Source organism: Lissotriton vulgaris, chromosome 7 (assembly GCF_964263255.1).
Source record: "Lissotriton vulgaris chromosome 7, aLisVul1.2, whole genome shotgun sequence".
NCBI lineage: Eukaryota > Metazoa > Chordata > Amphibia > Caudata > Salamandridae > Lissotriton > Lissotriton vulgaris.
The window spans coordinates 390,959,364-390,974,128 of record NC_141695.1 but is presented as its reverse complement, the minus strand read 5'-3'; the positions used below and the strand labels follow the sequence as shown (position 1 = coordinate 390,974,128).

Below are 14,765 nucleotides of genomic sequence, written 5' to 3'. Positions count from 1 at the left end.
AGGTGTTCTGAATGCGTTGTAGTCGTTTCTGGAGTTTGGCTGAGGTTCCTGCGTAGAGGGTGTTGCCGTAGTACAGTCTGCTGCTGACGAGGGCCTGGGTGCCTGTCTTTCTGGTACCGGTGGGGATCGATCTGTAGATCTTGCGGATTTTAATGGAAGGGAGACCACACTAAATTGAAAGTACAATTTGCGATCAAAGGTTTTTAGGGTTGCGCCTCAGTAGTGCTCAATGCTTGGCCAAGGTTTGAATGTTAAATGCATAACTATTTCTTGGTATTGAAGTACAAACTTATTGGTACTTCTAAAAAGAAAAAGGAGCCCTGGATAGTTCTAAAGTATTAGCTGGAGAGTAGCTCCTTTATATGGAACGCTCTACAAGATCTACAGATCTGTGAGTGGGGGTGAATGTTTGACAGTGTTCATCATTCTGTCCATCATCTTTTTGTGTTGCTATAGTCGCCCTAAGTTTGAAGGGTATGCCCAGATGTGGGTCCCGTGCTATCTATGCCACTGGTTTAAAGCTAACATGGCTGATGAGGAGTGATACCCCGAAACCGATCATTGGATACTTGTTTTCCAGTTCAGGGAGGACCTGGCCTGGCCATTCTGTCTGGACTGTTCCCATGGGGTGCAGGGTCAAGACTAATTTGCACATGGCTGGGTCCAAACTGGGGTGGCATGGTGAGCAAAACAACAATAGTTTAACCCCAGATCTGTGACTGCGTTTGAATGTTTGACGATGTTCAGCATTCCGTCCATCACTTTTTTGTGTTGCTACACTATACGACCCCACAGACACTCCAAATATGCTCACCTTAAATGTCTGTTCTTGTAGTAGAGTTTTTAAGCTTGGAATTAGCACAGTGCCATCCACGCTGAGCTAGAAAAGCCGCAAAGCCTTTTCTCATTTTTGTAGCAGAGTCATTACACATAGGAATAGGTAATGCTATCCACATAGAGCTTAAAAATGGCAAAACCGTTTACCATTATTTTATCATTACCAGGCACAGTATTACAGATTTAGAATGGAAAAACACCTTCCAGGCCATTCTGGGATGAAAAATAGCAGCACCTGACACATGGGTTTATTTCTAGGGAGAGCTCGCCAGAGATGCATAGCTTTGTGCTGACACAAGGGAGCTATCAGAATAAATCCAAACAATTCCCTCTCAGACTAAGTGAGCTGCATACATTATGCAAAAAAAGTAGGGAATCCTCATTAGTTTTCATGTTATACGTTTAGAGCAGCTCCCTTATATGAAGCAATCTACAACACCAGCGGCACTCTCACCTCAAACCTCTGTTTTCTGACCTTCAACATTGGATTAGCACGGTACAATCCACACCAAACTAGAAAAGCGAAAAAGCATTTTGCCGTTTGTTGCAACAGAGCCTTAATCCATCATTTTCTCAGTAAGATTCCAGCACATCAGTATTTCAGAAGAGAGCTTGAACGTTTATTGCTATCCAATACCTCAACTTCTAACTAGCTATTGAACTAAAAACCTAAAGGTACTTCAACCTTTATTACACTCAGCTAACATCAATTAACTCTATCGCCTATGCCATCTATTGAAATGGTCTTTGAAAACAAATATTTATTTTCTCTAGCTTGTTGAAAAACCTGAACATTTTTATCTGCTTTGTAGTCACAGCACTTCTGAAAACAGTCTCTCCATCTCACCCACCTATGCCTTTATAATGTTGTGATGCCTCTGGGCCTGGTTTGCAATGAACATAACTCCTGAATAAAAAAATATATACTGCATACTGACATTCAGGGTGTGGAAATTAGTAGTTTCATGTCACCAATCTTTGAGCTGGAGCAAGTAATATAATGTGACTGGTGTATTTCATTGGTGATATTTATCTGAGACTTTATTGTGCTAAATCCATCTCATTGTAAGTTGAAGGAGATACATTATTGTATTAAGTGGAAGATGTTATTTGTTATGACAAATGACGTAGCAGTGACTTTCCTGGACTCTGTGGGGCAGATTTACAAGCCCCTTGCAACACATTCATGCCGCCGTTGCATCATTTCTGTGACGCAGCGGCGGGGTAAACCATGCACCATGTTGCGCCGTATTTACACTGTGACGCATCTAGGGAGATGGGTCACGTTGTAAAGCCCTGCGCCACATGAAACCTGCGTCAGGTTTCATGTGGGTGTTCCGGCACAGGGGGGGCGTTCCCTCGCAGGTACACCTCGTAAAATTGACGCTGTGAAATCTACAAGATTTCACTGAGTCACTTTTACGGCCATACTGCGTCAAAACCCTGCGCCTGCTTAAAGCAGGATTTAGGAGTGACCCAGGAGTGACCCAGCATGTTAGGCATAGGGCGCCCCAGAGCCTTGCTGGAGCCACGTCGCGTTCGCGACGCGACTCCAGCAATGCGCCGCCTTTTTTTGCGAGGGATGCGACACGCATCTGCCCATCCGTGCGCCATGGCGCGCCGCATTGTAAATGCGGCGCATCAGTGGTGGCGCACAGGTTGTTTTGGTTGTCGCAAGTGTTCTGTCGCATCCCTGCTGATTTGCAGATATGCGCTAGACCGTGTAAATCTGTCTCTGAGTGTTTCACTAGTGATTTGGAGCAGGTACATTATTGCAATCAGTTCAAGAATAATGTGGAGAGGAGTAGATACTTTATTGTTTCAAATCCGTAGAAGCAGGCACTGTATTGTGAGCAATTCAAGTTAGTGGGAATCAATAGTGGGTACTTGAATGTGCCTCTTGAATTTTATTGCTCAGTGGGAGCAGGACATTTTGGTAAAAATATGCTCCACAAGGAAATCTACACGGGCATGTTTTCTGTCAAGTTCATCCCTAAGGAAAGTTCTTATTAATGTTGGCTTGTTTAATGATAAGTTTCTAAACATCCCTTGTTGCATTTATTGTTTCTGTGCCTTTTACAGCAAAAGTCGCCCGGCTATCACTCTCCCTTCCGCCGCTGAACCTTCAAGCATTCCCGAGCCCCACCGGCCGGAAGTCCTTCTGGGACAATAGAGAAGAGGGCTCCGGTGGCCGTTACCAGCCCGACCCTTCTTACCACAGGGAAGAGGAGGAAGAGGAGGAGGAAGTTGGCAACCTAGTGAAGCATCCAGGGCGAGGTTCGGAGGCTGAGGCGGGAGGCGTCCCCATCATTGTAACGGAGACAGACGATGCTCGCAATCTACGCAGCTTACTCAAGTCCCCCAGGTCGGCAGATGAGGCGGACGATGACAATGACCGGAAGAGGAAAATGGTGTCCTTTTTTGATGATGTAACTGTCTTCTTGTTTGACCAGGTGAGCTTTGCCTGCAAATTACTTGTGCTGCCAGACTGAGCACTACATCACAATTTCAATGTCCTTCAGTAGGCATAGGTGCTTTTACTCTGCATATTTATATTTTGGTGTGCTCATATTTGAAAATAACGATATAAAAAGTTGTTTTTCTACAATAGCTGATAGTTTCAATACATATTAAATGCACACGAAACTCTTAAAGCAATAGGCTCCTTGTAATATGTGGCTGTTATAAAGCACAACTTCTGTGGTCACAGTTTTTTGATACATTGAAAACAACTTAAATGTACATATTAGAGAACTCAATTTGCAACTGACATTCTAACCTAATCTGGGGAGATCTACCAATTGCACTTATTGACAGTAACATTCCATCTTCACTCTGAGAATCCAGTTTCACTTCTACTCTCAAAACTTAGCTTCTCCTCCAACCACCTTTTGCCTGAATCCTCGCCTTTAACCTTGAACAGCCCTGCTCTACCTTTTGGCTGGGTTTAACTACACCTACAAAGGGAATAAAAGAGTTGTCAATGCAATAGACCTTGTAAAAAGGTTTTCAAAATATGAAAAGCCATGAAACGTAAAAATAGTTGATTACAAGTTTTATCTCCCGTAATGATATGGTAAAACAACAGATGTGATGTTTGGATGAAGGTTATAGAACATTAGTCATACAATATTGAATAACCGTTATTCCACTTTAAATTATTACAATTTTGATTTCGTATTTAGATTCCCCCAACAGTGAAGACATTGATACATTTTGATTCTTCTCCTTTCCATTTTTTTTAAATTCTTTTTTATTATATTTATAGTCAGCAAGGCCGAAGACCTCCGGTTGGTGTACAAACACAATGCAAATCAACATTACGCATCCCCACATCATTAATACATTGGCATACATTTCGTCAGAATTTATAACAATACCTGTCATGTTGTTCATGCTAACTTCCTTAGTGTTCCTCATCCCTACTTTCCTCCCTCTGTTCCCGCGGTGGTTCACAAATGTCTCCCCTGAATTTATTCCATGCTCCCCATATCTTGCTCCATTTCGGGGACATCCACTGTTAATGAACTCTGTTCTCTCGGCCACCATAGCTGTGTCCATGTCTTTGCACCATGCGGCTAGAGACGGCACCTCCTCCACCCCCCATTTTTGCGCAATATTGCGTTTAGCAACCATTATCCCCAGCGTGGCCCAGTCTTGTGCCGGGTGAGTAAGGTCCTTTGGCTCCCATATATTTAACAAACACCTCTTGGGCTCCAGTACCAACAACACCCCTTCTGTCTGCGATATTGTTCTCATCACTTTTTTCCAGGAGTCAGCAATATTCGGGCAGCGCCATATGGTATGGTAAAAAGTACCCTCCTCCCCACAGCGCCTGAGGCAATATGGATGCAATGTTTTTTCCATCTTACACAGGGTGGGCCTAGTGTAGTAGGTTCGATGTAGGATTTTAAGCTGCACTAGTCTGAGTTGTGAAGGTATGCCCACCTCCCGCAGCAAGGCCAGTCTGTGTCATCAAGGTCTCCTACAGCGCTGGACTATTTGTCCCTGAGTGGCGCCGAGAGGTCCGGAAGGCTGTTAACTAACTTGCGGTAAGTGAATGATGTAGCCCGCTTATGCATATATTCTGTCAGTAACCTGTCCTCCAAGGGAAGGGCTTCCAGTACTCGGTACCAGGACGTATGGCCGCTGTCAACGAGTGTTTTATATGCATGTCTTTAAAGATTTCTGAGGGTGCCAGTTCATATTGTTGCTGGAGACGCTTGAATGTAAATTCTTCCCCCTTATTCCACATGTCACCCACCGTGGACATGCCTATTGCGTCCCACTGCTCGAAGCCCTTACTATTCCTGAGCCTTCCCAGCTGCTTCGTGTCCCAAAGAGGAGTGAGTTGGGTTATAACCCCTTGCCAGCCCATTATAGCCTGTGCAGCATGCCATTTGGTGACTGTGTGCTTTGTGGGCCCTATTATTACAGGGGTTTGCCTCTTGTTGTAAAGAGCAGAGAGCATATTTCCGGTTCCTAATATGAACCTGTCCGCTTTATATGCGGGTCTACCCGTGGGGCATGTATCCACTGGTTGATTACCTTTAGTTGCGCCGCCCAATAGTATAATTGTATGTTTGGGAGTGCTATCCCACCGTCGTACCATCCACGAGTCAACTTGTTCTGCGCTATGCCCGCCGGTTTATTACCCCACAACAGGTTGGAAATCTGGGCCGCTATCGTTTTGAGGTAGCTTGGAGGTACTGGGAGCGGTGTGTTTTCCAGCGCATACAGAAATTGAGGAAGTGCCATCATTTAAAAAATCGCTGCCTTTCCCAACAGTGTCAGCGGCAATGATCCCCATTGTGTTGCATCCCTCTGTAGGCGCTCTAACGGGGGCGTCAGATTTCTTCTGGATTGGCTGTTATGTATATACCTAAATATTTAAATGTGTCGTCCGTGACCTGGAATTGGCAGTCTTCAGGAAGTTGCGGTGGGGGGCCGTGTAGTACGTATAAGGCAGATTTGGATCAGTTTATGGTGTATCCAGATGCCCGCCCAAAGATCTCGCAGATATTTAGGAGAATCAGTATGGAGCACCTCTGGGAGGCCATATATAACAGTACATCATCCCCATATAGGGAGATGTGGTCTTCCCACCCTTCAACCCACTTGAGTTCCCGTATCATTGGCTCCCACCTAATCCACGCTGCCAGCAGCTCCAGCACCAGGGCAAAAAGCAGTGGCGACAAGGGACAGCCTTTGTCGTGTACCCAGTGGCAGTGGAAAGTAATCAGAAATGTGTCCATTGGCCGTAATATGCGCCACCGGCTTAGTGTACAGGAGACGAACCCATGCACATAATTTGGGGCCAAAGCCCAAGTGATGAAACACTGTGAACAGGAAGGGCCACTCAACCATATCAAACGCCATTCGTGCGTCCAAGGAGAGTATGAGGGCTGGTCCCTGAAGATATGGAATACGGGCCATCACCCCATGCAGGCGTCTCAGGTTCAGTGCCGTATTACTGCCGGCATGAAACCGGACTGATCCGGATGTATCAAGGTTGTAAGATGCGGTGTTAGTCTAATCGCCAGTAACTTTGCGAGGATTTTAGCATCTGCATTGATCAGCGATATCAGGCGATACGAGGTACATTCTGCTGCAGGCTTTCCCGGTTTAGGTATCGCTACTATAGTGGCCCGTCGCTGATCTAGCGGTAGTTCATCTACCTGCAGGCTATCGGAGTACATGTGCAGTAGGTATGGGGCAATAGTCCACGCCGTCTTTTTATATAGCTCAATGGGCATGCCGTTAAGTCCTACCGCTTTGCCAGATTGCAAGGAGCGGATCGCCACTTTTAGTTCCTCCACCGTGAGGTCCGTCTCAAGTGCAAGGGCCGCCTCCGGGGTGAGCTTTTGCATAGCTATATCTTTTATATAAGTCAGCGCTTCTTCCATTGTCATCGTGGAGGACAACGTATACACTTGTCGAAAATGCTGTGCTAGTGTGTGTACTATTGTCTGCGGGTCCGCTGTCGTTTGCCCCTCCCTCATCAGAATCCGTGCTATCCATGTATTACCCCGTTCCCTTTTATCTAGCCACGCCAGAAGCTTTCCTGCTTTGTCACCGGTTTCGTATATCCTATGTTGTGTGGCCGTGAGCTGCAACTTGGTCGCCTCTCTAAGATACTTTCTGTGCTGTTGCTGCCTAATAATCAAGGCCTGGGATGTAGCAGGCGTGGGGTTGCTGGAGTGTTGTGCCTCAGCGTCATGCAACTCTAGCTCTAAATTATGCAGTTCCTGCTGCTTCTCCTGTTTGTGCCCTGCAATAGAAACAATGGCCTGCCCACTAATGACAGCTTTATAGGCCTCCCACAGGGTAGTTGGAGAGCTGACCGACATGACATTCTCTTGGAAGTAGTGTTTCGTCACCGTAATGACATCTCTTTTGATCTTCGGGACCTGTAGATAGCCAGGGTAAATGGGGTAAATACGCCTCTGTGTTTTGTGATGATTTGTGTATGTTAATAGCACCAGAGAATGGTCAGAGATACCTCTAGGCCTGATCTCTATACTATCAATGTTCATGAGACTATCTGCTGAGGCTAGGAAGTAGTCTATTCTGGATAAGTTATTATGTACTCCAGAGTGTAAAGTATATTGCCGTGTCGTGGGGTGGTGCCATCTCCATATGTCAGTAAGCCCAAGTGCCTCCATAAAACTCTGAAGTTGAGACACGCCAGGCACTCGCGTCTTCACAGGGTACAGGTCTAAAGTACTATATATAGTCGCATTAAAGTCACCTCCAATCAATAGTTCCCCTTCCGGAAGGTCAAGTAGGAACTCGCTAAGGGCTGGGAGTGCTATCGCGTGTAGTGCAGGAGGAATGTAGACAGATACTATATTGACAGATCGCCCCTCCCACTGACCCACTATGGCCGCAAATCGGCCTTGAACGTCTGTTTTTGTTTTATGCACTATTAATCGGGATTGTTTTTTCACTAAGATACCAACCCCCCTGGAACCAGAAGAGAATTCTGAATGTACTATCATTTTAAACCCCCATCTGTCCATCACCTTATATGTGGTACCAGTGAGGTGCGTTTCCTGCAGCAGGGCCACCGCCGGGCCGCACCGCTTTAAACACTGCAGCACCAGGCCCCTCTTTATTTTGTCTCCCAGGCCGTGTATGTTCCACGTAAGCAAGTATAGGGGTGACACGTGGGTCATGGGGTATGTCCCTGGGTCGGTATCAGTTGGGGTTTGTATTGCCATGTCTAGTAAAATGTATGGGAATAGTTACAGAGGCATCTGGGCACTGTATCTGTCGACCAATGTGTAGGAATAATTTAAACCTAAATGCCTCGCTGAAAACATAAACTAAGAACAAACAAAACCATAAGAACATTCCCATCCCCTCTACCCCCCACCCTCCCTCCCTGCCAGACAGAGTCAAAACTACCCGCCACCCCAACTTTGCAGAGTGCTTAGTCCCAAACCCCCTAAACAGTACTTGCGTATGGGAGATGAGAAGCCTGAGGACGGTCACAGTCCTTCCCCACCCCAAAGACAATCATTGGATAAAGTTCAGTTCATCTCACAGTGCTGGTAAGTCCGCCTGAGCGCCCTCGCTTATCGTCCGTTCGTGGTGTCCATCCGCCTCACTCAATCTCACTCCTCAGTCTCACTCTGGTGCGGGTGTTCCTCCTCCTGCTCCTGACCACGGTCCCTGGGGTCCTCCTCCACCCTGTGATATCGCTGGGGTCTCTCTGACCGCTTGGGTCCTTCCACTCAATGCCATCCCTCAAGCCAGTTGTGGGCCTCTTCAGGAGTCTCGAAAAACCACGTTTTCCCGTCTGCCACCACACACAGTTTCGCTGGGAACAGCATCGAGCATGGCAATTCCCTGGTTCTCAATTCTTTTTTGACCTCCAGGAAACTCCTACTGCGCTTAGAGACTGCCACCGTATAGTCCGGGAAAAAAGACACCACTGAGTTCTGGACACGTAGCGGCGGAGCCACCCTTGCTATTTGTAATATGGCATCTCCGTCCCGGAAATTGAAAATGCGGGCCAAAATAGGTCTAGGGGGAGGCCAAGGTTTGGACTTACCCCCAGGCACCCTGTGGGCCCTTTCAACTGAGAAAAAGGTGGAAAGCCCTCTGGGTTGGAGTCTAGTTTTTATGAGTTTCTCTGCATACAGGTCCATGGCTGGGCTCCCTTTGCTCTCAGGAATTCCCGTAATTCTGAAATTGTTGCGCCGAGAACGCCCTTCCTGGTCATCCAGCTTTGCCGCCATGAGTTTGTTCTCTGCTTCCAACCGATTTATCTTTTGGATCAGAGTGGTAGTGTCCTTCGTCAGAGATTTCGTCACCTGTTCAACTTCTGTGACCCTAGTGGTCATTTTTTTAAAATCCGCATGCAGGAAGGAGACATCCGGAGAGATCGATCCCGCCATCGACTGTACATTGGTGAGGTCAGACATTATGTCTTCCAGTGTAACCTTGGTCGCTCCTTCTTCTTCAGAGGTCTTGTTCCCGAGACCCTTACGTTCAGGGAGCGTGGGAAAGTCTTTTCCATAGGCAAATTTGTCCAGTTTGACCTGGGAGGTCGTGTGTGGGCCTCTGCCCCCCATTCTTGCCCAAATAGCTCAGTGCTGGTCGGTAATCGCTGCCTGCCGCGAGACTGTCGGCCCCGCGTGGCCTGTCAGTTTTCCCTCTGCGCTACAAAATGCTTTTGTGGGGTCTGTAACTGGTGATGCAGGGCCAGGGATGCTGCTTACGTAGTACTTCAGTATCATGCACCCTGCAAACTCTGTTGCCCTACTCTCGGGGGCCACCAGCCGGTAAGTCCATGTGTGCCTCTGCCTGCGGTCCTCTGTGGTGTCCGGGCCCACAAGCCCTGCCTCTGCTGGTATTAGTACTCTGGTACTGGTTTTGCTCGGAGCTTTGAGCCCCCCGAGGCGCTGAAGGGGTACCTGCCCACCAGACATTGGGAGCAGTCCCGGGTATCTTCAGGCCTATATGCCACTTGCCAATGCTGTGCTCTCAGTTAAATATTTGCCTCAGGATTGGGCGTCTCCCGCCCCTATTGCAATCCATCAGCCGGGCCTCTTCCGTAATTGAGGTCTCGGCTTCAGCTTGGTGAGCAGTCCGCCCCCCCCCCCACTCACCGCAGGGGTTCAAAATTGGAGAATGGTGTCCAAGGTGAGGCCGCTGATATCACCGGTCGGCCCCAACTGTGCCCCCAGCTCTGGATCTAGCCGCCCTGCAGGACCGCTCCCGCCCCCATTGTCCTGGGGTGTATCGGGCACCAATGCAAGTCCGGAGGTTGCAGAGAGCGAGCTCCGAGGGGGGGGGGGGGCTGCACCTCGTGTGTGTCTCTGGGGCAGGAGCAGATTTCAGTAGGGGCAAGCCGCCATTGGCGTTTCCGATTCCAGGACCACCCGGCTGCCGAGTCGTGTCCTTCGATGGTCGCAGCGCCTCAGCCCTCACAGACGGGCTCTCGCTAAATTTAGTCCCTGTCTGTGGCCGTATCCTCAGGCCGCTCCTGTCTCCGCGCTTTCCCCAGTGCGCCGTACTGCGGATTGGAACCACAGTGGGGTCAGAAGATGTCTCTTGCACCCCGACGTCAATGTGGGTCTTTGGGCTACAATTAGTGGCCGGATTGTGTGGCGGATTGTTGGGGGAGTCTACCTCGCCCTCGGAGCTCCTCTAAGCAGCAGCCATCTTGCTGAGCTGCAAGCCAAACCCCCTCCTTTCCATTTTTAATGTTATTTTCAATGTGTCTGTTTCAGGTGTGTAGTTGGGTTTTGTCTTTTAGCTATATGAAGAGTAGTAATTGCTCTAGGAGGTGGTTTTATTTCACATAGTTTCCAGCTCAAATTCTTAATGATTCTCAAGGTAAATTTCCCACAATAAGGAAACCTTAGACCCTTGTCATACTCTGTAATTTCATGTCAATGTTTTAAGCCAAACACATGGACGTACTCCTTTGTCCACCAATATGATGTATCCTGGTGTACTCTCAGGTCGTGTTTCTTCTCATATTCTAAGAGGTATGGTCACATCTCTTTATATCAGTTTGCGTAAAACTTCATGTTTTTTTTGTAACTCTTTATTGACCAACATTGGCAAATTAAACAGTACAGAGGATCCAACACATTTGACATCACAATACGTATGGAAGGACTCACACAAACTACACAAGAAATGGACATTACGGGGAGCTAGGGTCATCCTGCTCGATGCTGCAGGGTGGGGTACAGATGTCGCCTCTGTAACTATTCCATAAGCCCCAGACATGTGACCATTTCCTGGGGCACCCCCTTGCCAGATACACTGTCTTCTCTCTGAACATACACCAATCGAGATTACCTTCCAAGGCCTCCAGGGTGGGTGGATCTACGGCCCCCGCCCCATAATTGAGCTATATTTCTTTTAGCCAACATGAACCCCAAAGTGGCCCATTGTGTCTGTGAGGCTTTCAAATGAGTGGGCTCCCATTTGTTTAGAAGGCATCTCCTTGCCTCTGGACGGAGCGTGATGCTTAACACCTTGCTGATTATCTCTTGGATTTGAATACAGTAAGAGCTGATGTGTGTACACTCACAGATAGTGTGCATAAAAGTGCCAGAGAGGCCACAACGCCTTTTACATTCTCCCGAGTCGGCCCACCCCATGCTCACTAAACGAGGCCCCGTCATGTAAATTCTGTGGAGGATTTTTAATTGCACCAGTCTTAAACGTGCGGGAATGTGACGACCCTGGGGGAGGGTACCGCTGACTGCCAGTCCTCATCATCCAATTCTATCCCATCTTGCACCCATTTGTCCCTCAGTGTCTGCAGAGGGTCTGCCATATTGTTAATTTGCTTTTTATATACCAGTGAGATCGTCTTTTCTGGGATATGACCATCTAAAATTCGGTCTTCTAGCGGGGAGACCTCAGGGTGTTCAGTTCCCGTGGGTAGCGAGGACAGGAGTTAGTGTGGGACCTGCAAATAGCGGAAGTATTCTGATTCTGCCATTTCGTACTCCGTTTGAAGCTCCTTGAAGGACTTGACCCCTCCCTTCACCCACATATTTTTAATGGCTGACATTCCTATAACATCCCACCTGTCGAAGCCCTTTGTGTTCCTGAGGTCACCCAGCTTCTGTGCGTCCCAAAGGGGAGTAGCCAGTATTAACTTATGTCTCCAACCCAGGGAGCTGGTGACATTGTGCCAAATTTGTATTGAGTGCTTCAGGAGGCTTGTTAGCAAGAAACAATTGGGTCTGGAGTAAAGAACCCTGTTATAGTTACCGCCCGGAAAGAGCCACCAATCCATGGTAAACAGCCTTTTACACCAAAACTTTTACAACGAACTACCATTACGACGCAACCATTACAATGCAAACCATTACAACGCATTGCGCTGGGGGGCGCTCTAGATAGGGAATAGATTTAATTTACTATCCACGGGGACTGGAGTTGGAATAGTGAATTAAACTATTCACTATTCAGCACCCCAAAGCGCTATGCGTTGTAATGGTATGCGTTGTAAAAACTGCCTTGTAACGGCATGCGTGGTAAAAGCATGCGTTGTAACGTCATACATCCCAGATCCATGGCATAGCCCGGGTCGTCTGCAAGCTGGGAGGCCCAATAATACTTCCTGATATCTGGGAGACTGATGCCCCTGTCATACCAGTTCAGAGTTAGCTTGTTTAAAGCAATTCGAGGTCTACTCTCCTTTCAGGCCCTCAATTTCCCTAAAGTAGGATGCTGGCACTATATCTAAGGTATTTTGCAGGACATAGATGAATCTTGGCAGGGCCATCATTTTAAAGAGGGCAGCCCTACCCAGAAGTGAGTTAGGGAGCTTTTTCCAATTGTTAATGTCACTTTTGAGTTTCTGAGAGGGGGAAGAAGATTCTGGGTGTACCGAACCGAAGGGTCAAGGGTGATGAAAATCCCCAAGTACTTAAATTTGTCGTTATTAATTTGTATGTGGCAATCTCTTGGAGGCGTAGGAGGGCACCCCCTCAAAACAAACACCTGGGATTTCCCCAAATTAATGGTGAGCCCTGAAAACTTTCCGAAAACTGTCATGATGTCTAAAACGACTATGAGGGACTTCTGGGGCGATGCCAAATAAAGCAAGATGTCGTCTGCGTACAGTGATATGTGGTCCTCCCATTCAGGGGACCACCTCAATCCCCTTATCATTGGATCCCAGCGAATCGAGGCCGCCAGGCAAGGGAAAAAATAAGGGGGGACAACGGGCATCCCTGATGTGTACCACGACTTAGCTGGAATTAGGCTGACACCTTATTGTTTACTACCACTTGTGCCAGAGCCGCCGCACATAGTAGACGTACCCACCGAATGAACTCTGGACCAAACCCAAATTTAGCCAGAACTGCCCACAAATAGGGCCACTCAATAGTGTCAAAAGCCATAGTTGCGTCCAATGACACAATCACTGCTGATTCTCAAAGGGTGTGTGCTCTATCGATAACTCCATGTACCATATGCAGATTAAGGGCCGTATTCCTATGGGACATAAAGCCAGATTGATCAGGATGTATTAGGTCGTTGATCACTTTTATCAAACGGTTAGCCAGGAGCCCAGCCAAGGTTTTGGACTCTGTGTTTAAAAGGGAGATGGGCCTGTAGGAGGCACAATCAGTCTTGTCTTTTTTCTCCTTGTCAATAGTGACAATAGTGGCCACCGTTTGCTCTGGGGGAAGTATGCTTCTTGAACTTCCTCATACATTGTCTTCAAGTGGGGGGCGAGTTTATCAGGCCTGAGTTTGTAGACCTTGATAGGGAGTCCATTTGGGCCTAGCACTTTCCCTGAATTTAACAAGCGAATTGCTTGGGCAATTCCCTCCGATGTAAGGGGGCTATCAACGTAACTCCGATCTTCCAAGGAGAGACAAGGAAGTTTAATGTCGCAAAGCAGTTCCTGCGAATCCTCCTCCGAAGAGGAGGACTTAGCCGTATAGATTGCTTGAAAGTGGTCAGCGAAGCTATCCACAATTTCTTGCGGGTCCGTAATTGATGGCGCTCATACTATATGCGCCCGAGTTGTGCACCCTTGACTGTCACACACTCAACTCCAGTCCAAGATGGCGCTCATTCGAATGCGCCCGAGCTGTGTAGTCCTTCTTCCGTACCGTCTGCCTTGTCAACTAGGCTTTCCGTTGCCTAGCAACGTGACGGACACACCCTGAATGTGCGCGCGCTACCTCCCTCTCTTAAACCCGGAAGCGGTCTGTTCATCCACGCCGGCTGTCCAGACCTTGTGTTCCTGTGGGAGGGGTAGGTGCAGAGCAGCTTGCCTGCAGCGACGCTAGAGGTAAGGAGCTGGGCGGGCTGGTTAGAGGCTGGTTTCCTTGACGGTTTATTGACCGCGTAGCATTTCAGCAAAAACCTCGATCGGCTTTCATATCCTTCCCCGCTGGGCACTTGCCTCGCTGTCTTCTTCCTCCATAGGGCTCCCTCATCTCGCTGCTGGCCCCACTTGGATGGCCCGTGAGGTTTCTAGGAAGAAACACTAAGGGTGAGTGCGCTGATTGGCGTACAAATCAACTTCTTTTTACAGAGTGTCAAATCACGTTTTTCCTCGGTTCTCACTGTGTGGCTCGCTCATTTAGAGCGTAATGATTCGAACCTCCTACGGGTGGCTGACCATTGTTACTCACCATCGTATCGCCTCTGGGGGTTCTGATTGTACATACGCCTGGGCAACTACTGTAGGCGTTATCATTTATTTTTATGTCATGGTTTTCTGCAAAAGTAGCACGCAACCACTATTTAGTGCGAGCACCGTCCATGCACTAATCAGAATTAAGTGAATTCTGATCTTCTCTCTTACCGTGGCACGTAAAAACCTGCTGCTTTTACTATCTAGACAAAGCCATTCACTGGGCACGCATGCTTTGGATAGCATGCACACAAATAAACACAGAAAATAAGTCACTAGCAATTGACTG

At 47.8% G+C, this 14,765-nt stretch overlaps 1 protein-coding gene across 1 annotated transcript in view; it reads left to right on the top strand.

Annotated features, from left to right (window-relative positions):
- Nucleotides 1-14,765, top strand: part of LMTK3 (lemur tail kinase 3) — a 206,341-nt gene that overhangs the window by 141,997 nt on the left and 49,579 nt on the right. The window contains exon 13 of the mRNA XM_086930342.1: nt 2,920-3,290. Coding sequence (XP_086786468.1) covers nt 2,920-3,290 — 371 coding nt within the window. The remainder of the gene's footprint in view (nt 1-2,919; nt 3,291-14,765) is intronic.